Source organism: Topomyia yanbarensis, chromosome 2 (genome assembly GCF_030247195.1).
Source record: "Topomyia yanbarensis strain Yona2022 chromosome 2, ASM3024719v1, whole genome shotgun sequence".
In the NCBI taxonomy this organism is placed as follows: domain Eukaryota; kingdom Metazoa; phylum Arthropoda; class Insecta; order Diptera; family Culicidae; genus Topomyia; species Topomyia yanbarensis.
The window spans coordinates 315,604,628-315,631,788 of record NC_080671.1 but is presented as its reverse complement, the minus strand read 5'-3'; the positions used below and the strand labels follow the sequence as shown (position 1 = coordinate 315,631,788).

General features: G+C 37.5%; 1 protein-coding gene across 8 annotated transcripts in view; it reads left to right on the top strand.

The window, feature by feature from the left end:
- The window catches only part of LOC131683654 (Kv channel-interacting protein 4-like), a 112,291-nt gene extending 85,482 nt beyond the window's left edge, over window positions 1-26,809 (top strand). For all 8 annotated transcript variants that reach the window (XM_058965814.1, XM_058965815.1, XM_058965813.1 and 5 more), the window contains 3 exons: window positions 9,480-9,692; window positions 9,758-9,959; window positions 10,026-26,809. In XM_058965814.1, the coding sequence (XP_058821797.1) occupies window positions 9,480-9,692; window positions 9,758-9,868 (324 nt within the window). In that variant the 3' untranslated portion in view covers window positions 9,869-9,959; window positions 10,026-26,809. The remainder of the gene's footprint in view (window positions 1-9,479; window positions 9,693-9,757; window positions 9,960-10,025) is intronic.
- The last annotated feature ends 352 nt before the right edge of the window (window positions 26,810-27,161 follow it).

Here is a 27,161-nt window from a genome sequence, read left to right as displayed (position 1 = left end):
ATATTTTTACATTAAAGTTTTTAGCTATTTCAAGCACTATCTAAAACACATATTTAAATTGTAACAGCAAACAATAATACCAGCTGGGATATGTATATATTCAGAGATTTCTAGGCCATTTTGGAATATTGATAGCTTTATGCAGCATACTCACAAATATTAATTTTAATCGACAATTTGAACAGGTCGCATTATTCCTATTTTAACTTTTTACAAAATGAATCAAGTATCTTGATTATTACGAAAATTTGTTAGTTCGATGTTTTTTTTAAACGAACGAAGAACCATCGAATACAACGGAAACATTAGTACATATGCGCATTCAAAGCAATTGTCAGTTCATTGTAAGTGTCAAACTGTCTTAGGTGGAATGAAAAGATACAACAATCTCAAACTCAACTATTTTTATGCGGGAGTTTAAATAAAAAAATTACAATGCTTTGGTAACTCGAACGCACAAAATAAGATACCCACAAACTGGACAAGTTTCGGTTGTTTATGAAAAACCCGCATAAATTGGAGAAATCGGACTGAAGATCCTCGAAGATCCTCAAAATGCATAACGGTTTTGTGGAAATCAGTGTATATCAAACAGTTGTTTAAGTTCTGAAAATTCGTTTTCGCAATATGCACAATTAATTAAAAGAAAATTATTTATATAATTATTTGACTAAACCACAACAAATAGTTTAAAAATGCTTTTTTATTTGAATCCGCGTTTCTTTATTTCATCTGGAGTGCTTGATACTTCCTGCATCTTCTTTAAAATAAGTTTTATATGAAAATTATAGTCTTTAGAATAGCTTGTTGATAACTTTACGATTCCAAAACTTTTTGAATAAAGTTGAATATATACGCATAAAAAGAGACTTCAGCGTATTAGCAAGTAGACAATCATTTGTATAATATAACAATCATTCACAGCTGATTGATTGATTTGTTTATTGGGGCTTTAACCAACTGGTCATTTGCCCCTTTACAATTTAGAGTTAGCAATCAATGATAATAGTGGAAGAATATGTAATATATTATAACACCATCGTTATATGCGTACATTAAAATCATATTAGCAGTTCAATGATATCACCAGAAGATATAATCTTGATATAAGTTTGCTTGCCTTGCTGATTGGGATATCACAAAAATAACACAGTGAGTAATAAATATCAACATGAGATATAAATTTGATAGCTTTCTGTTATGTCGTTCTGATCGGGTATCTTACCCCAAATGTCGGGTAAGAATCAGAAATCAGAATATATTGGCTCAAATGGCACGTTCCCTGTACATAGTCGGGTAAGAGACAGAGAGAGACTAGGGGCAGATCACTCTAGGAATGTATAACAAATTTGCATCAAATTAGAAAAAATGCATTTAATTTTCATTTTTTCATCAACTTTGCACTCCCTCGCACAAAAGTTTGTTTAACAATCGTCCTACGCTGATCCATTTTGTTCGACGTTGTGTTGAATATAGGGCTAGTTTTTTGTAGGGTTTTGACGTCTTACACGCAACGCAAAATACATTGCACGCAACGCAAAATACATTTTGAATTTCTATTTTGATGGAAAGAAATGCATTTAATTTCGCTGATTTTTCAAAAAATATTTGACTGAACAATATTTGCCAAAATTGTCATTGCAAAATTTTGACGACTGATAGTCAATATTCAGGACGTCTGAAAAATGCCGTGATTATAATCTCCTGGACCAATCGATCTGCAATTTCGCACAGTTCTTCTTTATATCATTGTTTAGGTAACTACGGGAGCATTTTACAAAATTATGCTTATTAAATTACAATATCAAGTTAACCTATTGTTTAGGTGTGCATTTCACTGCAGCTAAGACAACTGATCTAGATTAAATTTGTATGTTTAATCCTTTCATGCCCAACTTTTTTATAGTGCATGCAGGATTTCAAAACTATTTTTCTTTGAAAACGGTGGGCCCAAGAAACACGAAAAGCCATTTTTCATAAAGATTGGAGCTTCCCTCGTAGTGCTAGAAGCTGCTCAATTTTTACCTTCCAATACTCAATATAATTATCCTAGAAATTTTACAATAATCCACTTGCGTGGAAAATGTAGCCAAAGACACTCTAAATTGATAAGTTTTATCAGTTTTCAATAATATTGCAACATAACGAAGATATATGAAAAATTCATTTACCGTCGTAAACTTAAACTGTCCCTGGCAGCACTGCTCCATTGGAATCCAATCAGACTAACTTCAGTTCTAGAGCTGATCCTTGTAACTGTTAGTACTCAAATCAAAGGTAATAGTTACATTTATTAGCCTTACTTGTGTTTGTGAGCAAATTTTGCTTCAATTAAAAGTTATAGCTGTTTAAAAACGTTGTTGTCCACAAACTGCATGGGCTTGAATGGGTTAAGGTGGGTTTAGATCTTCATACGTGAGATATACAATTGCTCGCGGCGATTGTTACAGTCAGTATTCAGATCCCAAGCCGTCTTAGTGACCAGACGCGTTTCTGGAATAAAGTTTCTCCGTATACAAATCTCCATTATTTCCCAATAAAATTTATAGTAAATAAAATTAATTTCGTGGAAGAAAGGTTTCTACTGATTGTGATATGCGGTTTTGGTGAAATATTCGTTGGTTTATTATTCGATACATTTTCGGATGCAATCGGTGTCTGCGAGTAGCATATCGGACCCAAAACCCGCGCAATTTCCGACAACGCTGGCCACTATTTTTTTAGCGAAAATTGGATGTATCGCTTCAAAGTGCTACGAAAAACTCAGAAATCGAGAGAAAAAAACTCCCATAATTATCTGAGGAATGATGCGAAGAAGAACTGTGCTAAATTTAACAATAGTGCAGTAGATTCTGAGTTTTGATGTACACCGCCAAACAAGTTTTCGACGAAGGCAAGATTCACACATTCACACGCTCAATCTTCGGCAACAATTGTTTAAAAAAAATTAACGGGTTGTGCACAGGACACGACAACGGTGACATTAAAAATGTAGCTTTTTTCAAGAGCGTGCAAATGAATTTTATCTATCACACATATCGACTCACGTTCTTGCTCACTCGCCTGTTTTCATATGTTACAATTTGCTATATACCCTCCCCATTAAAACATAATTTATTGAAGGTCATTTAACGGTAATCTATTTTTACAATTAATCAAGTATCTCACTAGGTGATTAGCATTATTTGGCTGATCCATCTAGTAAAAATAGGCCTGGTCTGTCCAGAAAATATATTCAAAAGAAAAGTTCCATATTGAGAACTGTGATGAGCAAGCCCACGCCCGCTAACGGAAATATGCAGATTCTACATGAAATTAGAAATTTCATTTTCCATTTAAATTTTCAATAATGTACTAATGAACTTAAGTAAACAATCTTAAGGTTAAGTATTTCTTAATCGATTAGAGGTTGAACAAATTAAATTATTTGATAAATTACATTGTTATACAACGTTTACACTACCAGTTAAAACGGGTTTTTATGCTATCTTGGTGACATTTTTCTTGTTGCTAATCATTATAACGTGTTATAACTCTGTAGTGTAAACATTGTATTATTAAACCAATTCTGCAGCGTTTTATGTTATATAGGTGTTTTATGTGATAATAGGACTGACATAATTATATCTTCAGTACAGCGGTTTGTTTCATAATTTAAAACAGATTTATTTTAAAATTTAAATTAGTATATCCAACCGTTCTATTTGATGTATACTTTAAAACGCGATTAGAACTGTGTTTTAAATACATAGGGCAGGACAGATACTCTGACTGCATAAACTGGGAAAACAATTTTAAGTCCAGTAACGCTTAAGACATGGCTTGAATTTTAATCGAAAAAGACACCCGCTTAAACTGCTGCTGGGAAGGTAAGTTTTGTTTTAAAATTTTCCGTTTTGTGCAGTACGAAACAAAAGTGTTTGAAATTAGAAAACAAAAAGTTCTGCTGAGAATGTGATTGTTTCCGATGCAATAACACTCAGGTTTTTTTACGCGGGGGATACAGGCCGCGTAAATGAAAACCGCGTAAATTTCAAAAAACGCGTAAATGAAAACCTCGTAATTACAAAATCCGCGTAAAAAAATACCGCGCAAAAAAACCTGAGTGTGCTCTCCTATATAAAATACTACGCTGCTGAACAGTGCAATAACTACAGAAGCACGTTGTCAGATGCCTTACTGATAAAAAAACATATAACCGAAATATATATATATATATATATATATATATATATATATATATATATATATATATATATATATATATATATATATATATATATATATATATATATATATATATATATATATATATATATATATATATATATATATATATATATATATATATATATATATATATATATATATATATATATATATATATATATATATATATATATATATATATATATATATATATATATATATATCACATATAACCGAAATATGAAACATATGAAAGCCAATAGGCTCTTTACCCTACGCAGCTACAAAGCACCGTAAACATGGATTAACAAGTTATAACGCACACGCATGCATAAATTTTTTTTTTCAGCGCAACACTCTCAAACAGCAAACATAAGTCGCATCCTGCCGTATTGAATTAAATCCAAACCACCCCACCCACCCACTGCGTACCCGAAAAATCCGCACACGACCACCGCTGCCAAAAATGCATAGCGTCTACCGCTTAGTGTAGCGTCCAGACGCTGCTACCATGATCTTACCCGTTCGACATAAGAACAAAAACTGATTCAAACGTGTACGCGTCACCTCTATTTATAAACTAACCGTATATGATTTAGTCACTTAGGTGCGAGTGTGTGCAAATGCCAACGTTGCCGAAAATCGATAGCGCTTATTGCATCGCCCGGAGACGATGTTGCTCGTATGGGATATTAGCAACAACTGATTTAAACGGACATGCGTCGCTTCTATTTATGACTTTTCGTGTTTGATTAAGCGACTAAGGTGCCCTCTAACGACGGCTGTGTCTGAGAAATCTGCCTCACGAATGGTAATTTTCCCGTTTTTCGTGAACTTTTTAATTTTACCAATTTCCAAAAGTCTACTTTTATTAGGGAGATATTAAATTATTACCAATATTTAAGTTAGGTGTTTCTGAATCGGTTGGTGTATGAATGAATAAAATCCATCTAGTAATGTCGGAGTTATAAGCGTGCAAACCTTACATAGTTTCTTTACATGGGAGATACTTTAGATTTTAGAATGACACCTAGCCCCAGATAGTGGAGTAAGACATTTTTAATGTCAAAAACTTTTTTTAGAGAATTAACCTTACCTTCTTTAATTTAAAAAAATAATGTGAATCTGGTTTTCAGTAGTAGAGACTAACTAGGTTCCACAAAAGATCCTAAAGACACACTAAGCAAATCTGAGATATACAAAACATCATGTTCTCACTAGAGGTTCCATCCCGGAAATTTATTCTTCGGGAATCTCGAGTTTTTTGGCTCTCCTGGGATTCCCGAATCCTGGAAAATTGTGTTTTCTCATTCTCAGGATATGGGAATCCCTGTAAAAAGATTTTTTAATATATTCCAAAAACTTACCTTCTGCCAAAAAATTCTGCAGGCAATATCTCGACCGGCAAACACTTGGAGTGAGTAGTAAATGTAAATAATACTTTTTCAACTGGTTCGCAGATCAATAGGCGATATATCTTTGAACTCGGTGATACGCAGACATTCTTTGTGATTTTTTAAGGTATAGTGTTTGAACCTTACGCAAGTCATTGATAAAAAATGTTCATGTTTTCATGCCAAAATCGACAAATTCGCCGACTATTACCGCGAAGCATTTCTTTACAGTAGCGTTAGTGGTATACGTGATATCTGTGCAATCGATGAACCAATTTTAGAATTTTTAAATAATTTTCTTATTCTTATATTATTTTCTTATTTCAATAACTAGATCAACAATGAAAATATTTGCAAATAGAGATTAGTTACGGAAATTGGGTTGTTTTCTTTAAGAAATTGATTAGTTTTAGTTTCAAAAATTGGGATGGTTTGTAAAGATATCGTACTTAACGCAAACGCTATTTAAAATAAGGAAATTTTCCCGGACGTCTGCAGAAATATTTGATCGGTTCTTCGAATGCATATTTCTTCCAATGAATTATACTGGAATTCTAATATCAATTTTATTATATCAATTATACATACAATTTTGAATTCCAGGATATTAAATTTTTTATGAAAAGAAATACAGAACGCCGTATCTGTCCAATATTCAGCACATACAAACTCTTTTAATGTTGCTTTCAAGAATGCAGTTTTTTTGAATCGACTTAAGACCAAGCAAGTCGGAGATTCGTTCTTAATAGAAATTCGATAGTAGACTTCACCCAATGGCACAGTGGTCCCAAAGAGCACAAAAAGGTTTTTTTAGATTGTGTCAAAACTGTTGACTTTAGCAATTTGGTGTCTTCAAGAAAGTGTCTTGGAATAGAGCTCGCCTTCTTTGTGTGATGTGCATTGGCACCACATCCAATGATAAAGGAATTGTTTATGCTTCTGCGGTACTTTATGAAGGCATCGATTTCAGAAGGTGGTGCTGTATTCACATCCCCAGGGAAGTAGGCAGATGCGATCACAATCTCCTGCTTTCCCATAGCCGTCGGTGCCTCCACTGTTATTGCAACGACGTCTCTTTAAATGAATCCAGTAATTGGCGAGAATTTTACTGCTCTGTTTATCAAAACTGCAGCTCTTTGAGTTGGCTTTTCGTTACAATATACTATCTTGTGAGCTAATAAATTTAATCCAAAGATTTTGCGCTTATTTGCCAACTCTTTACAAAGTATTCAGAGCTATTTGGATTCTTTTGGAGAGTTGCATGTTTTGTAATGACAAAAAATATTTTTGAACATTTTTGCGGCGACAAATAAGAAACGAAAAAGTTATATGTAAAACTAAGAATTTAAGGAGTTCATCATAGAAAACGTCTCGTAACTCGATTACTATGGGGGATAGAGACAATGTGTCTTCTGCCTGATTTATAAAAATTCTCTCTTCTACAACTTTGTCAAAAACAACCAAGCGCCATCTCTTTTGGTTCAAAAGATAAATTTTCTATAGCCTACTATGATCAACTTAACCTTGTTTAGGTGTTGAGGTCAATATGACCCCAAATGAACTTTCAAAATGCGATAACTTTTTAAGTTTTGCACCTAAAAGTTTAGAATTTCTTTACTTTTCCTCTTTTATCGAGAGCATCGATTTTCAATAGAGTTCAAAATTTTAGCTCATTCCTGTAGGACTGTACAAAAAAAGTTACGAATAAGGTGTTAGCGGGTGATATTGACTTCGATTTCGAACTCAGTTTTAAGACACATTTTCAACCAAATCTATATGAACTGGTACTTAAATTTTTGTTAGAGTTTAAACTGTCAATGTCTGGTAAATATTACCGTTTTTGATCTGGTCAGTGGGAATCAGTGCCGAATAAGGTCATGTTTGATATCAATAGATGTATGCAGAGCCCTCGTCATAAATCACAAGTTTATTGACAGAATACTAATTATAAACAAAAGCAAAACAAAAATGAGAATGTATATATTAAATTTAGACATGATACGGCCGATATTGGGTGTCCCGAATTACGATTCCGATACCGATTTCGGCGGTAGAATAGTACTTCTCATAATTTTGATCAACCGACAATGTGGTCAATCAATAAAAATGATCCCAAAAATTTGTATTATGCTTGAAAGTTTATATAACATCCCATCTAAAATGATATTGATACTCTGATTCAAATACTGACCCTGAATTCTACTTAAAATCATCTGAAAGATCCGGAACATCCGTAAAACTGGCAATTTCATGAATCTAGTTCTAGAATTTAGAAAAATTTTCTAAAACATTGCCGAGTGTAAGATTGACCCTATTGATCACATAAAGACCATCCAAAAAGTTCGGAACATTCGCTGAACTGATTAATTCATAAAGTTGGTCTTAGAATCAGGTGTTTTTTATTGTTTCTTGAATTCAATGAAAATTCGGAGTTCTAGGACTAGATTCATGAATTGACCAGATATATGGATGTTCCTAATCTTCCGGATGATTTTCACGTAGAATCCAGGGTCAGTCTTTGAATCAGAGTATCTATATCATTTTAGATGGGATTTTATATAAAGCTTCAAGCATATTACAAATTCTTGGGATCAGTTTCATTGATTGAACATATTGTCGTTTGATCAATATTATGAGAAATACTATTGCAACTCCGGAATCGGTATCGGAATTGTAATCCGGGACATAAAAGATCGGTCGTATCATGTCCAAATTTAATATATCTCATGTTTTGTTTTTTTTTTGTGTTTATTAGTATTCTGTCAATAAACCTGTGATTTTTGATGACGGTTCTGAATACAACTATGGATGCCAAACATGACCTCATTCGGCACCGATTCTCAATATGGTAATATGCACCAGAAACTGAAAATTTTTTGAATTCGGCTACAGAACCTCATATCATCTGATGTGCAACTGAAACTCAGACATACTAAAGTTTTTTATCCAACGCGGTAAAGAGCTTTAGGTTTATTTGTAAGCGATTTGAATTATTTGTAAGTTTAACTTACCTACTGGTTGTTTTTGTGCTGTTATTAACCCCCTCCCCTTCCTCCTTCTTCCAATTCCACTTCCTTCCTCCTCCTTCTTCATTCCATCCACTCAGGAACTGATGAGAAGACACGGACAGGTACAAATCCCCGACTACATACGAGGAACGTGCCATTTGAGTCAATATATTCTGAATCCTGAACCAATATATTCCTGATCCTTTGATTTGAATATTATGTTACAAAGATCGGCCCAGCCATCTCTGACCAAAATGAGTGAGCTTCCCGAGCAGGGTCTGTAAACAAATTCAAAACTAAACTAGAGGTTGTGTTGTTCGGCAAATGTTTGCTCAGGTTGTTGTCGTTTTGGTCGTTTTAACGGTTTAAAAATCAAAATGGAGAGCAGCAAAAATGTCCTATGACATCAAACAGAAAACTAATTCTGCTATCAGTGAGTGTAAATTTAAAGCACACTGAGATGTTTATTTTTTTTTTGATTACAAAATATGTATTCACTTTGATGTTTTACCAAAGAAATATAAACGATGAAAATTCTTCTAAGAAACAGGGATAGCAAAATGAGATCAAAATTTGATGTCATATTTAAAAAAATTAAAAACTGATACACATACAGACATTTTCCGATCTCGACGAACTGAGTCGAATGGTTGTTGTTTCTAATTTTCAAGAAGTTCTTAGACATTAATGATGACTAGTAAAAGCATTCAAACCAGAACATATTTTTGTTTTATTGATAATCGGTCAAATACGAACAATATGAATTATTTGCATTGTCTTACTATCTTTTCATTTCTTTATGTCGTTAAGGTGAACTGAAATTTGCAATCATTCTGCGGATGTAAAACTAATCAAAAAACATTCTCAGAATTTCGTACAGGGTCTATCGATACTATCTCGCGGATCGCTGGAGGAAAAACTCAGTTGGACGTTTTCGCTGTACGACATAAACCACGACGGGAAAATAACTCGAGAGGAAATGACTGACATCGTGATTGCTATCTATGAGCTGATGGGGGCTCGTGAAGACGGCGGCACGGATGACGCACAGATCAAAAGTAAAGTAGAAAAAGTATTCCTGGTATGCTACTTATGGTATGATTGAGACATAAGATTTACTACCCTAATCTCTTGCTTGTTTTACAGAAAATGGATACAAATCGCGATGGTGTGATAACCATAGAGGAATTTCTCGACTGTTGTCGGAAAGATAAGCTTATCTCAGACTCAATGGGTGTGTTCGACTCAACTATATGACCTTTGGAAAAATTACATTCACTTCCTGCGTTTGTTATGGGCCATGGGGAGACCACCGACAGTCTAAACGGCATCAGTCAGCATACTGATAGTAGGCTTACACTAGAAAATCAAATTCAGAAACAAGTGTTCAACTACGGCATAAATCTCTTTGCAGTGTATAAATCGGATTCATCGAACGGACCAAGGACAGAGGAAATCCAAAAGACTGCCACCATACCAAAATCACAAACGTCAGCCAGTAATGCTACGAGCAAATCCACCCGTGCAAGCAGTCGCAAGCAATCAATCCTGATGAATGGCAGAGCGAAGCAGAAGCCGAGCAGTATTCGCTATCATCATCATCATCACCAGCAGCTCAAACACTACCACATTCCCTTCGATACGTATCAACAGCAATCGACACGTCCCATGTATTGTCCCCGAAGATCATACCCGTCCGGGTGTGCCGACTTCCCACCACAGATGACCGGTGGGATCGCCACCATCACCCCACTTGCCACGGGTCAATGCCGACCGGTGGAGCTCCGGAGCCACCCACAACCGGAGATTCCTACTTTGGTTAAGGTAAAATCCTGGTATACCGTTTCCAAGCAAGGCTTGACGTACTAAAAAAAACTGTCCGGGAGCTTGGACTTTGCAACAGTAGCTTTAAACTGAATGTAGCCTTTGGATTCGAATCCGAAGTGTTATAGTAAAGAGTGTTGTTTATATTGTTAGGCGAAAAACTGTTCCCAACTTAGTTCCCTATGTAGTACTCCAGTAGTGTTACGGATTTATGCTAGTCAGATGTACCGATCTCATGAATGGTTTTCTTGTGAGCACCAAGTTGTTTATCAGGTAATAGATTTTCCTTTGTTAGCAATAACAGTTACGAAGGCAGTTGTCGATGCGTCGATAGAGTTCATATGAAATATGGGTTCACCTATTCCTTTGGTTGTATAATTATTATTTTTTTACTTTTTATCCTTATAAAAGTGTGCTCCTCAAAACAGCTTATTGTTAAAATCAGTTTGATTTCATTTAATTCATTTAATAACTATAGTATTTTACATTTTAGTGCATTAACACGCGGTTTTCAATAAAACGTAGATTTTTACTCCAGCAAAACAATGGAATCAATATTCTTTATGGATCTTTTAACTTACAGTTACAGTGGTAAAAAAATCGTTCGATAATGCCCTAACCTGATTTTGAAAATAGCAAAATCAAGAAATCCAAGCTGTTACTTTCATTAAAATTCCTACCGGAATCACTTGCACAAGCCATTTGAAAATATCGTGATTTTCACAGAATTTACCTAAACTTTTATTATTTCAATAGGTTTATTTGACAGCGGTAACACAACTGAGTCTTTTATGATTTTACAAAAAGTGAGACTAAAAGACATAAAATGATTGTCTGCCGAATCTTGTTGACGCAGTTTGCTGCTGCATGTTCAGATCATCTTCTTTGGTGGTGAAGCATTAGTTGCATTATCCGCCGCATCTTGGGGGTTATGTTGTCTACCTTCTATCGCGATATCGTTCACGTACATGTCGTCATCGGTACTGCTTTCTTGCTGCTCATGTTCAGATGTTCATATTTGTTTCTTGTCGCTGCGGTAAATTCGATTTCATTGGCAGTTGCTTCTTTATTGGTGATGCGGGTTGTTGATTTGGAAGTGCTTATCGCTGTCATTGTTTCTTCGCAACTAGTTGATTGGGCGATTGTATTTGGTTTATTTACAGATGTTTTTGACTAGTTCATTCGGGACATGTCGTGCCTTAGTGGTACTTCTGGTTACAGAATTGACACGTGTGGGTCTGCTCCGGCTGTGTGATCAGCGTTGTTTGCTTATAGGTTACGCCATACCTCGGTGATTTGGACTCGATAGTAAAATATTCTCACAATTCGAACGCCGTTGAGAATACTGGTAAAAAAAATTCTCCAAGTGTTATTCGTAACAGGTGCCTCTTCTTCGTATCGCGCCATAATTCGTTTGATGTAATCGTTTTAGTGTGCTGTGCTAGATCATGTATACGAACATCCACCATATCATTGTCCACATACAAAGGATCTTGTTTCTGATGTTATTGCATGCGACATTATGTTACATGTTGTTCTTCGCAATGAATTTTTCTGCCTGGACTAAACTTCTAAACGCAATCAACATCACCTCCTGAACTGTGGGTTTAACACGAATTGCCTTAAAGTAAATTGAAATTATGTTAGCAAAATGGTCAAAAAGTCCCGAAGATATCCATTAATATCCAAAAAATATTTCTGAACTAAAAATTACTAATATTTTTGCCTTTTTCAATAGAAAGGTATTGTAATTGCTCTTATTAACGGAAGCCCGAAGGGCTGAGTGAAATATACCATTCGATTCCGTTCGTCGAGTACGGCAAATGTTTGTGTGTGTATGTATGTGCGTGAATCCTTTTTATAGTAAGGTTTAAAAAGTTTCAAAAGCCTGGCCTGTAGTTTATTGGCACTCTATGGGACTCACGTTTACTTTCGTGCCTAACCACTAAAAACATTCCTTACTTTCTACGCCCTTCTTTCCTATGGAACTACGTCAAGGTTTTACTTCTGCTCTATCTCGGAACCTTATTTGGTCCATGAAATGGCTCGACCTTTGAGCTTTGACTTAACTCTCGATTCTTCTCTTCCGGGTGGAGCGTAGCTTCCGGCTCACTGGTGCCCTAACGGCCCACTACTACTATTCGACGCGGTCTGCTCGGTCTAATCCCCCGCAGTGGATCTAGCCCGCTCACGAGCTGCCCGGTAGAGTGCCTAGGTTAATCCAGCGATTCCGGTAACACCTGACGTCCGGTTCGCTGGCGCACAGACAACCCGAACCCGTTGCTGTGTCGCGTACTACTCAACTGGTTCCCGACGACGGACCCAGTCTACACTGTTGGAGAGTTCCCTGGCAGCTGAATTTGTTCCGAAACCCGATTTGTGGTCACACGGCGGCGTTCTAGCCAATGGCGCTACTTTGTTGGTCCCTTCGCTACTTCCTCTGCAACTCGGAGAGTACTCTGTTGACAGCGTCCCAGAAATGTTCGTCGTGGCACATCTCTTCGATGATATTGCCCACTGTTATACCAGGCGTACCACTTCAGACTTCTTCGAACCTAGGGCATTCGAAGACCACGTGTTCCTGTGTCTCTTGCACGTTCACACACTCCGGGCAAAGGGGTGAGGAAGCGTGTCCAAACCGATGCAGGTACTTCCGGAAGCATCCGCGCCCGGACAAAAACTGCGTCAAATGGAAGTTCACCTCTCCATGCTTCCTATGTGCCCAAGCAGACACATTTGCCATGAGTCGGCTTCTCCTCCTGCTCCTCTGTGATTCGGCATGATCTTTGCCAATGCGTTAGTTGTCCTCGCAGCCTTCTCACATACATAGTGGACATGGCTGTTGTGAATTAACCGATCGTCGACCATCACACCCAGGTGCTTGAGCGCACGCATCGATGGAATGGATTGTCCTCCGACGCTGATCTCGACACGCTGTATTTTTTACAGTTGCTGACCAGCACTACCTTGGTCTTATGATGAACCAGCTGCAACTTGACGCTAGCCATCCAGGTTTACACGATGCCTATTTTCTCTGCCGTCAACACCTCCACCTCCTCAAGGGTCTCGTCCGTTATCGTCAGGACAACATCATCTATAAAGTCGACGATCTCCACTCTACTGGGCAGTTCCAGTGTTAACACTCCGTTGTACATTATATTCCGAGGCGTCGAGCCGAGTATGGAGCCCTGAGCTACTCCCGCCGTGAGCCTAATCGACCTCTTTCCCATGTTCGTTTCGTAGACCAGTATTCGGTTCTGGAAATAACTTAAGTGCTACGGCGATCGCCCCCAGCTAGTACTGTTGAACACGTTCTTCACGTTGATCGTAACCACGGCGCAGTAGCGATTACCCCTTCTCTTTTGCTTTAATGCTTTCTCCGCGCTCGCGATGACTGTGCGGATGGCGTCCAACGTCGATATTCCTTAAGGCATTGCAAAAAATGTTTTTTGAATTCTCGAAGCCCCCCCTCTCAGATTGTGACAAATGTCAAAGTAAAGTCGGATGCCAAATTTCACATCATTTGGACAATTCTAGACTCCCGCTCACTTCGCTTGAAAGTTTTTAAAATTGGTACTATGCGAAAATATGGAGGAAAATATATTAAATGCTATAACTTTTGAAGTAGCAATCAGAAAATTACAATTTATACCTCTTTGGCCCCAAAATCCCCTATTTTTTCTGCTGTGTGCTGCAAATCATACATATTTTGTAGTTTTTCTAATGTGAAAAAATCTCAGAAAACGATCGGAGCCTTTTTGACCTTTGTCCGAATACGAGAAGTTGGGGTTATAGGGCCTTTTGTCATTCATATTAAATTTCATCATTTTCTTGTGCATATATCTCTATTATTCTTCACTCAATTTTAATAATCTACCCAAGTAGCAATTGGAACTTGTTGAAAGTTTTAAATGTTGCACAACTGCTATACAATATTTTTTATTGTTGGATATATTTGAAAATAATTTTCACGGGTTTTAAACTGATTGTGCAACTATGTAGCTATAGAGCTGGCCAATGGTGTTAAGTTGTGAAACTAATCAGAACGTGTGCTAACTTGCACAGACACTCTAACAAGTTGCAAATGCCTCTTTGTTTGCCAGTCCTCTCTAAAACAGAACTGTCCAACTACCCAGTGCTCGACAAATGGCACAACTATTGTTTTCATTATTTTGCTGCAATTAGGAACATGTTGCACAACATACAAACAAAGTGCGCTTTTTCCATGACATAGTTGTTACCAAGAGAGTTACAAATACTATACAGTAACAAAGTGTGCTACTTAGGTATACTTTGTTTAACGTGGAAAATCCTTAGGATCATAACAAAAATAGATTAGTTAAAATTCAGGAACATCAATTTATCTGACCTATAGTGCCGATTTCACATTTTTATCATAAAATCGCACATATTAACTCCATTTAACAACAAAATTCTTATTTCATTTACAACTTTTACTGTGAAATACGTTTAGGGATCACATGAGAAATGTTTCATTCCTGGAAAAATAGGGGAAGTTAAGGTATTAGGATAATTAATGAAAAAATGAGATTTGTAGAGTTAATATCAAAAAGTTTGATGTTTCCGAATTTTACCTCTAACGTTTCTATTTTTGTTTTATTCCTCAGAATTTTCCACGTTCAACAAGTTACATTTTATGAAAATTGATTGAAGATGCAATATGCACGAGAAAATTGTAAAATTTTATATAATTGACAAAAAGTCCTATAACCCCAACTTCTCGTATTCGGACAAGGGTCAAAAGGATTCCGTTAGATTTCTGAGATTTTTTCACATTAGAAAAACTGCAAAAATATGTATGATATCTTGGAGCAGAAAAACTATTGAAAATAGGGGATCTTGGTACCAAAATGACCCACTACCCCACTTTCCCCTTTTTTTCAGAAACAAAAATATCTCCATTCAAATACTAAGATTATTTTCTTTAAAATGAGGTATAAATTGTAATTTTCTGAGTACCACTTCAAAAGTTATTGCATTTAATATATTTTTCCTCCATATTTTCCCATAGCGCCATTTTCAAAAAATTCAAGCGAAGTAGGCGGGAGTCTAGAATTGTCCAAATGATATGAAATTTGGCATCTGAGCTTACTTTGACATTTCTCACAATATGAGAGGGGGCCTTTGAGAATTAAAAAAAATTGCAGTACCCTAATATACCTTTCCGGAACCCGAACTGCCTCTACGTCAGTCCATTCACGCATTCAGTGTAGGACGTTAGTCTGTTGAGGATGACCCTTTCCAGGAGCTTACCGATAGTATCCAGCAGGCATATATGATGCTGGATCTCCTGTTGGTTTCTCTGGTTTTGGCAGCAACACCAGCTTCTGGGTCATCCATCTATCGGGGAACTAGCCATCGTCCAGGTATTTTTGTAGGACTATCCTGAACATGTCAGGAAACGCCAGGATCGCAGTCTTCAGTACCACATTGGGGATACCATCCAGTCCGGGAGCTTTCTGCGCTTTCAGCCCTTTTGCTACTATTAGGAGTTCGTCGTTGAAAACTTGATTGTCACCAGCATTTGCTATGCGGTTAGGTTGTGCTTCGAGAAAAGGCCCTCCACGATAATTTTTAGCTTATCGGCGCACATTTCGACTGGCGTCATTGGACCCTTGATCCTGGCCAAAACGATACGGTAAGCATTGCCCCAGCGGTTAGCGTCTACTTCTCTGCACAGCTCCCTGTAGCAGGTGGACTTGCTTAGCACTATCTCGCGTTTAAAAAAGGCTCTGGCCGCCCGGAATGTTATCTTACACTCTTCTCTGACTGCCTCAGATCTCGCTCTTTGAACGCGAAGCCTGGAGGATGCCTAGCCTTTCGTTCCACCAGTACGCCGGAAACCGATAGTTCCTCGGCTCCATTTTCCTCGGCATTGTTACATCGCATGCCCTAGCTACTGTTTCCGACAGCTCATCGGCATTCGGAATTGGAGTGACGCTGTCAGTACGAAGTGCTTCCACAAAAAGGTCCTTGTCGAAGTCCTTTATTTTACACTTCCGCTCGCCAGTCCTCACTCTCGGCGTTACCGTACAATTTCTCCGACCATTGATGTAGTCTATCGCTTGGTGGTCACACTGTGTGTACTGCTCACTAACTCCCCAATTCATGTTATCCATCAGCAACGCGCTGCAAAATGTTACGTCGATGATAGATTCCCGGCAGTCTTTACGGAATATGCTAGCGGAACATTCATTGCACAGCTATACGTCCAGCTTCGCCAGTGCTTCCAATAGGCTGTAACCTCTTGCGTTGGTCAGCCCGCTACCCCACTCCACAGCCCAAGCGTTAAAATCTCCTCCTATAATAACCGGCGTTCGCCCGACTAACGAGTCGATTAATGAGTCCAGCATCCGGTTGTACTGCTCTGGTATCTACCGTGGAGGAGCATAACAGCTACACACGAATACGCCGTTGATGCTGGCGATCACGAAACCTTCGTGTGTGCTATCCACCATCACTTGAACAGGGAAACCGCCCATCACTTGGATTGCCGCCGCACCTGCACTATTCACCACCCAGATATCGTTATCGGGAGGGACACGATACGGCTCTGCAATAAATGCAACGTCGCACTCCGTTTCTGTTGTTGACTGCCACAACAGTTGATTTGCAATGTCACAATGATTGAGATGAGGCTGGGGTATCTCCATCATCATTGGCCTGCCTCCGCCTTTTTGTACTCTGGGCATAAGAAGGCTCCCGTTATGAGGTCTTTTCCGCCCTAATTCGTACAGCGAAAGCACTTTAGTTGCTTTGTGCACTCTCTAGCAATGTGTCCCTTCTCCCCACATTTTCACAATGCGCCATTTCTTGGCTTGTTCTATTAAACAGCCAAACCGAAAAAGGAAGAAGAAGACATCAGCATATAGATAAACGTTACACTAAACGATTTTATAAATAAATGCACACCAATGCAATACCCCAGTGTATAATTTAGTTATTTTATTTCGTATTTTCGAAGAATTTCCGTTTGTTGTTTTTTTGTGGACTCTATCGTGATTTCATCATTCAGTTACACTACACCAGCTTTTTCACTTGAAATTCTATAAATTGTGTGCCTTTTCTAGTTTTCGATAACATAGCCAGCTTTCCACTGAATACTTTAAACATTAGATGAAAATACTAGATAAAACCACACACCCACACCATGTTGTACAAGAGATTTAGTGAAAACCATGCCGTAGCCATTCATCACTGTAGTGAATATTTACCCTATTGTGAAAGCAAAATCCTAAAAACACTACAGTATAACTAATAGATACAAATGCAGATTTCTGACCCATGTTCAAACAAATAATAACAAATATCCTTCACGGGACCCAAACGATGAAAAGTACATATAAACTACCAATTTTGCCAACAATATCGAAAGAACTAGTCGAAAACTGTTTGTCGTTTTTGTAGAAATCAACTGAAAATCAAAGTTTTTAAAACATTGTGATTGGAGGCAAGTGTATTTGAAATATTTTCGTTCTTTTATATAGATGTATATTGTACACATTTTGATGACATTTTGAGCTGTAATTTTTTCATGTTTTAACTACAAGAAATGCAATGATGATTTAAGAAACCAGAACAAATGCAACAACAGCAATGATGACTACAACTATTTCAAAAACCGACGAGTTTTCTTGAATTTCTGGAACTAGAGGTTTGAATTGATAGATCAATTTTCATACTGATTGTGAAATCCTGACGGTTGACGTTTATTGATTTCTTTTACTATCGCAGATAACAGGCGTTTAGGTTTAACAAAATTTATTTAAATATCTGATTAAATATTGAAATCGATGTGTGTTGGAAATTCAAGTCTGGTTCTCAACCTTATTTGCACAGCGGACCACTTCGAAGTTACCCTGAATTGTCGGGGACCCCTTCGAAATCACCCACGGCTTAACATCGATTTCGTGTGCTGTCAATATATTATTTTCAGCCAGTTACAAACAAATTGAAATTTTAATGTCTATCCAGAAAAGATATTCTTCTTCGCGGACCCCCAGCAACGGCTTACAGGCCCCTGGAGTCCGCAGACCCCAGGTTGATCGTTGGTGTCGAGAAACATTGGTAGTTTGATATTATGTACTGCATATTTAAAACTTGACTAAAAACCAAAAAAAAAATCATTCAACAACATGAACAACACACTTTTAATCTTGAATCATGCTCGATCAAACGGATACAGAAGGGAAGGGCAAGATGGAAGTGTTTCTAATACAAACACAAGTTAGAATGCCGTCAAATTGCATATCACAACATCCCAGTACGTCCGGTCGGAAAATAAACCGGCACTCCAACTGGCTCAAATCAGAATTTCTGCCCCAGCAACAAATTCGATTCTAATTAGAATTTAAAATGGATTTATTGGGATTGTGATGTGCCGAAAGAAACCAAAATTGAGTGGTTGCTTTTGTTCTCCTTGTTTTTGCACATCTTTACAAATACTACATGTCGATTTTTTCCACGCCAGTTGCCCATCTTCCTCAATTTTGAAATGATAATTTTGTGCCTCTTTTTCTCAATCGTTAAAACATCTTTTTTTTGGAATTTTTCCAGAATAAGTTTCTTTATTGATAGAATGTGATCTAAAAATGACGATTTGTTTGCAATTTGCGAGTAATGCATTAATGGACAAGCAAAATTTGTAACCCATAGCTGTCCATCTTTAACAACTTTTCTCGACAGATTTTTATGTTGATAATACCGTAAGAAAACACGAAGTATTTCTGTAGGTAGGTTTGAGATAACTTTATTTGATTCTTGTTCGTCAAGTTATATAATGCTAACATAGTTCGATATCGATTGATATTTCATGCACTGTTTATCACAGTCCCTTATTGACTGCCATACCCTGTCATACCCTCTGCCTATAGTAAACAACACATCCATGCGCGGCGTCCATATGCAAAAGCTCAAGTTACCCACTTGAAGCTTTTGTCACATGACGTTCTGTCAGATGACATCTCAGAGCTTTTTATAGCACGTTCCATATGACAGTTCTTACTGTCAACTGCCGTCCCGTGAATGGCAAATTGTTTATATAGAAAGAATATTTCGTACGTATATCACTGCGAAATATTCTTTTTCAACACTTCCCCACAATTTGCACATTCAATACACCGAATAACTTTCTGTGTATATTTTTAGGTAACCCCTTAGTGAAGGCATCTGCAGGTTGATCGACACTTGGGATGAACTGTAGTTTTACTTTACCATTTTTGATGAGATCCCGGATGAAAAGGTATTTGATATCCAAGTGTTTCATCCGTTGATGTGATCTTGGCTCCTGTGCTATGTTGATACATGGGATGCTATCTTCCATTATGATGAATGGTGTTATGTTTACATCCAATTCATTGAGAAGTTGTGTTAACCACACTCCTTCTTTCGTAGCAGCGCAAAGTGCTATCAGTTCTGCTTCACTTGTTGATAAGCTTACAGTCGGTTGTCGTTTCGTTGACCACGAAATAAGATTACCGTATAGTAGAAATGCGTATCCTGAAACTGATTTCCTATCATCAGGATCATTTGCAAAATCTGCATCGGCAAATCCTACTAAAGCTGGATATTCGCTATTTGATGAATAAATTATTTTTGTGTTGCTCGTTCCCCTCAAATATCGCAATATTCGTTTTAATCCTGACCAGTGCCAATCGGTGGCGCAGTTAGCATATTTGCTTAGGGTGTTTACCGCAGAGCAAATATCAGGTCTAGAAGTTAGTGAAAGATATTGTAGGCATCCCAGCAGTTCTCTGTATGGCTCTTCAGTGATTTTTGCCTCAGATTTTGACCATTTCGTGTTGATATCCAATGGTGTCCCCACTGGTTTACAATCAGCCATCCCAAATCTACTAAGAAGTTTCTCCACGTATATTGTTTGAGAAATTTCAATAGTCTGGCTTTCCAAATCACGATTTATCTCCATTCCCAGGAAGTGCTTAATCTCTAACATGTCTTTCATTTGGAATAACCTTCCAAGTTTCTTTTTAATCCACGTAATTGCTTCGATGTTTTTGGCAAGTAGTAAAATGTCGTCTACATATAGTATTACTATGATGCCTCTAGATTTTGACTTATAGATGCAGTTGTCATTTTTGAGAGGGACAAAACCTAGTGTTTTCATTGCATCATCAAAATGTTTATTCCAAGATCTGCTTGCCTGTTTCAATCCATACAAACATTTGTGTAGACGAACAGTTTGTCTTTGCCCATTTACGTTTGGTGGAAGTTTCATGTATATTTCTTCTTCTAACTTCCCATGTAGAAATGCAGTTTTGACATCCATTTGATGTACTAACAATTTACGCTCGTTAGCAAGGGCTAGTGCTAACCGAACACTCTCTAGTTTGGCGACTGGTGCAAATGTTTCACAGTAATCGAATCCAGGACGCTGTGAACACCCTTTTGCCACTAATCGTGCTTTATATCTTCCATCTTCTTTCATTGAGAAAACCCATTTTGAGTTAATTGGTTTAACTCCTTTTGGCAAACAGTTAACCACTGCACAGTGGGACGAGCCCGGACTTAAGTCCGTATATGAAGGTTATGCGATATTCCCACTAGTGTTTTGCTCGTATCAGCTGAGCCATCAGAGACATTTTCGCGAGATTTTAGGTGATTTGAACGTAAAATGGATTTTTGACAGCTTTTTGAAGGTCATAACTCAAGTGTTTTTTGCATTATTTGACCATAGGAACTACATACGATTATTTTCATTTTTCAAAAAAACGGTTGATTTTATGCATTGCATTACTTCACCAAAATTATCCGTGTGATAAAATTACATCGTAAAATCGCCAAAAATTAGTCACTAGTTGGTTTAGTTAGTGTTTAGATAACTGTTTGTCATGATTTTTTATTGAATTCGAACTTCTAATGCGATAACAACAACGACGCCCGTGAATGCCCGCGATCACACTATACTCATTCGAAAGCTTTTAATTTTCTCTTTAAAATGAGTCTATGCTAGTTTTGCGAAAACTTGCGATAAGCAATCAAAATTTAAAAAAACTGTCAATGGAGACGCATGATTATTAGTGATATTGAATTTGAATAATCACTTTATAGCTAGAATAATGACATTAATACATACACAACTTTCAAATAGCATTGAGAGCATGATCTACAAGGGTTATTCTAGTGATCAAGAATAAGAAACCGATTGGGAAGTTTGGTTTTTAGGTGGTAAAGGTATTAAGAATGTTTAAAAATCAGTAAATATTCTCAACCATCTGAAATATGTCAAAATGTTTCTGGAACTATTTTTGCTAACTTATGCAATAACTGTCAAATTGAGTGAACACAGTTGAGTTCTAGTTATTTGGTGAGACTATTTTGATCCGAGTTTGCATAGCACTGATATAGCTTAAGGGTATGCGATATTATCCATGTAAAATAAGACCATTTTTAATTTTTACGCGAAAAAAGGGGTTTGGATTTTTTATTTAAGATATGAAATAAGCAATCTAAGTAACTTAAAACACACCTGTGAAAAAAAATCTTGTTGATTAGTGAATGTAAATCAACATTCCACTAAGACGCTCAAAATGTTTGTTTTGGAAATGAATGAAAATGTAGTTTTCATGTCAAGTAACCCAATAATGAATTAAACGTCCCAAAATTAGTCTAACACATCTTATTTGATCCTTAAAAACAAAATAGTCATTTCTAAAACCCCATAATGAGATGACAATCAATTCGTTTCAATGTGGAAAATAAATTTCAAATTTACTATTGAAAAAAATCATTACAAAAGACAATATATTTACTTTTGAGCCACTCTAATAAGTAGTAAAGTTAGTTTCTATTTTCATAACCAAAATAGCGCACAAAAATTTCTTTAAAAAAATTTTGAACCTTCACAACAAAATAATTATTTTTGAGCCACCCTAATGTATAATGAATTTTTTTACAAGTGTTCATATAAAAAACGATTTAGCACACGAAAATTAACATACACAAATTTTAAGAACGATTTCGAAAAAAAAAATTTTTGGGCACCCTAATGAATGGTAAATGTTTATTTTTAAAATGTTTTAATATCAAAAACGAATCCAGCGCACCAAAATTACATAAAAACGTCCTATTTGAACCGATGCGGTAAAGTTTGGACTTTAGTCCACCTTTTGTTCTAAGTCGTGCCACTGTGCACTGTCCAAGTGCCATTTTGATGTAATGCATCAAACTCTTCTTGAATAGCATGCTTCCATTCTTGCCAATCAGAAACTTTCCTCAATTCCTCAATAGTTTGCGGAATCTCTTCGTTGAAAATCATTGCTGTTTTTGCTGTATAATCGGAATACCAACCCGGTATCTTTCTCTCCCTCTTGCTTCGACGCAATGATTGACCATCATCGACGTCCTCTCTTTCGTCTGTTGGATTTTCATTTGTACTTTCATAGTCAGTTTCGCCAACTGATTCTTCAAGTGAATCTAGATTATCTTGCTCTGTTTCGATGAGTGTGCATTCTTCATGCTGTTCTTCATCAGAAGGAAGGATAGCATCATCCTCGTCTTCGTTCTGTTCTCCTTGGTTTAAGCGTGTACATCTAATTAAATCTTGACCAGATGATTCTACGAAATCCATGTTTGTGTGGTCAATATCTTGATTGGCTCTGGTAGATTCATTGAATACTACATTTCTGCCAATATAATATAATGCTTCTCCCCACATATCTTTCGCTAATCCACTTTCGTAAAGCAAAGTTCTGACCTTTTCCATTAAAGATCTGTTCATACGTTCACTTACACCATTTTGCTGCGGTGTGTATGGAACAGTGAACGTCATTCTAACACCATTTCTTTTGCAATGAGCTTGAAATTCGTTACTTGTATATTCCCCTCCATTATCACACCTTAGCATTGAAATACGTCTTTCGAAGAATGCTGTCGCCATTGCTTCGAATTCTTTAAATTTCTCGAAAACCTCCGATTTCTGTTTCATGAGGTAAACCACGAGAAAGTGCGTATAATCATCTATAAAGGTTACAAAGTAACGATAGCCATCATAGGTTTCCTGCTCCATGCTTCCACAAACATCCGAATGTATGAGTTCCAGTGGTCGTTTTGATCTTGGCAGCTGCAAGTGTTTAAATTTGGATGCAGCCTGCTTCCCCGCCATACAACCATCACATACATTTGTTTCACTAATATTTCCAGAAGTTAGATTGATACCCTCAACCATTCCCTTCTTAATTAGTTTCTCCAAACTCGTATCACTGATATGGCCAAGTCTTTTATGCCATGTTTCCAAACTCACCTTCTTTCCGAACAATGCTAAGTTTGTTCCATCTTCCGCCGACTTTTCTTCCCGAAATAGATCAAGGTGGAATAAACCATCAACGAAGATTCCTGAAGCAATTACTTCATCTTCAAATTCAAAGATAACCTCTTCATCCGTAAAAGTAACCCTTTTACCATTTTTGCTAACCCTTCTAACCGAAAGGAGATTTTCTTCAAGACCCGGAGTAAAAAGAACGTTGTACAATTTCAATTCTTTTATTGTATTGTTACCCACAACACTCTTTAATCGCATTTTTCCAACTTTTGTTGCCCGTAAATTCTGGCCCGCTTTCGCCGTCGAAATGGTGATTGGCTTCTCTAATTCTTGGACATCTTCCAGCAGCTTCTCGTCATTAACCATATGATCGCTTGCTCCTGAGTCAATTACGAATCTGACTCTCCTACCACGATCCGCTTTGGTCATCATTGCAAAGCTCTTTTTAGGCTCCATCTTTTGCTGCTTCTTGAACTTATCTTTCTCCTTCGCGTTAAACTTTTTCATTAGTGGGCATTTATTTTTAAAATGCCCAGTTTCGTTGCAACCGAAGCATCGGGTTACCTCTCTCCTTGGCTTGTACTTTGAAGACAGCGCAACGTTTTTCGTTTCTGTCTGCTTCTCTTCCCCAGCTTCAGCATCAATAAACATTCGTTTGATCTCCATGATCGGCTTGGCACACAGTTCTTCATTCGTCAGTACCATCAGAGCGCCTTTGACGTGTCGGTACTTGTCTGGCATGGAGATCAGTAGAGCATGAACTTTTTCCGATGCTGTCATTTTTGAACCCATACGATCTAGCTCGCGAATAATCAGATCGTACTCATCAAAAATCATGGACAATTTGTCGTGATGTCTTTGTTTGATGGTATACAACCGGTCCCGCATATTAACCATAGCGGCTGTACCGCCCTTTTGGTACGTTCTGACCAGAGTATCCATGGCTTCTTTCGCATAGTTGAGCCCAATGAGTTTATTCAAAACATCATTGTTGACCATCATGACAATCTCGTCCAATGCTTCGACGTCGTCATCAAGCCGTTTTCTGAGCTTAGCCTTCCTGGCTGTTTCTAGCTCTTCCGAGGCACCTACTACTGGTTCGTAGAAGTCCTCTTCTTCGGGCGTTCGTAGCAACGTGTGCTGGAGTTTCATCTTTATAAGATGATGTTCCATTCGCCATTTCCAGGCTGGGAACCGCAACTCCGAACCGTCGAATATCGATTCGCGGTTGACGCTACCGAAGTATGCCGTCGTCGGCACGGTGCGCTCGAGAGTTCCCCTCTCGTAGCCACCACCTCTTCTGTCCTCGAGAGTAACCCTCTCGGCAGATCCTCCAGCTTGCTGCTGGGTTGCCATCCTCTCGGCAGATCCTCCAGCTTGCTGCTGGGTCGCCATCCTCTGCTTGCTCCCGAAACGCTGGTGCTCGCTGGATGCCGTTTCTTCCCGAAACGCTGGTCCTCGCCGGATGTCGCTTCTGTCCGAAACGATGGTTCTCGCTGGCCGTTTCTACCCGAAACGCTGGTCCTCGCCGGATGCCGTTTCTGCCCGAAACGCTGGTCGTCGCTGGATGCCGCTGCTACCGGAACGATGGTTCTCGCCGGCCGTTTCTACCCGAAACGTGTATCTTCCAAAACAACTATTTTACAATAGTCCAGGTGGCTAGTTCCAGTTAACTACTGGGCCCATAACCTGTTGATAATACCGTAAGAAAACACGAAGTATTTCTGTAGGTAGGTTTGAGATAACTTTATTTGATTCTTGTTCGTCAAGTTATATAATGCTAACATAGTTCGATATCGATTGATATTTCATGCACTGTTTATCACAGTCCCTTATTGACTGCCGTACCCTGTCATACCCTCTGCCTATAGTAAACAACACATCCATGCGCGGCGTCCATATGCAAAAGCTCAAGTTACCCACTTGAAGCTTTTGTCACATGACGTTCTGTCAGATGACATCTCAGAGCTTTTTATAGCACGTTCCATATGACAGTTCTTACTGTCAACTGCCGTCCCGTGAATGGCAAATTGTTTATATACAAAGAATATTTCGTACGTATATCACTGCGAAATATTCTTTTTCAACATTTTACACACTCTTTGAACCCTAACGTCTGTTATCTGTGGTTTAGCTAAATAAGTGTGCAAAATGAGTAATAGTTCATCTCGGAACTGTTAGGATGTATTTTACCTCCGGTATTTGATAATGTCACATTGAATCTGGTAGGCGCTTTGTTGGCACATACAATATCCCATCTGAGTCGAACAAATTAACTGAAAGAAATCAACGATGATAGAATTAAACTCAAAGAGGAAACCAGTACCGTAAGTGTCTACTATAGGTGTAAAATTTGTTAAACGATGTTACAGACAAACTAAACGAAGCTCGCATTCGTTGAAGATACGGAAGATGCAAGTTCCATTACAACTTTGTTGTTAATACGAATGCACCAAACCACGGTGCAAATAACCGATAACTTTGTTAAGCAATACCATTTGGACTTTGAATCTTAAAGCAGCCTGTCATCACTAGATCTCTCAATTGAGGGGTACGAAATGCTTAACCAAGCCACCTTGAAAATTAGATAAAAAATAATGCCACAAACTGATTCTAACGTTGAACTTCCTGTTACTGAAAACAAAATTGTTGTATAGTTTTTAGATGTAGATAATTATTGAAACTGTACTCGAGTGCAAACAACGGAATTAACTATGGAAACGAACAAATTTCAATACTACCTACCTAAATGAAAATTAATATTGTTAGAAAGAGATAACATAGTGCAGACGTTGAATGTGATAGGTTTTGCCGTAGAAACTGCAAGAATAGGCTTAGGACGTTTGGAAAGGTTTTGCAGAAACAAGCACGAAAGAACCAGAGAAATGTTCAATAGATCAATTTTTATAAGTGTAGGCAACAGAATCAAATTTCTATATGTAAACTTTGACAATTGAGGATCGACTAAAACTCAGAAATTGTGTTGAAAACAACTGTAATGTATAGTGGATTGTGTCAGAATATCAAACGACAAACCGATCAAAATAAACTTACTCCTTCTACATGGTTAGAATGTTTGAAGTTTTCTTTTTCCTAATCCGAATATTTTGAAATGAAGTTCGTGAGTTCAATCGTAGCATCCGAGGATAATGAACGAGAATTGGGTCATTAAATGAGAAGTGGAATTCTTTTATGACCTACAAACTTTCTAAAAGTAACAAAATCTTTGTCCTAACCTTAAAACGTTAGACGACTTTTAATTAAGTTTCTAGAAGAATGTTAACACGTTCTTGTTTGACACAATCGGCCTTACTTGACAATGATTTCAGCCACATGGGTTAGTATTTTTGACAGTTAACTCAGCGAAAGGATAGGGGTCGGAGTTGTTGAATGGAAGGTGTAACCCTATTAATTCAATGTCTTATTATT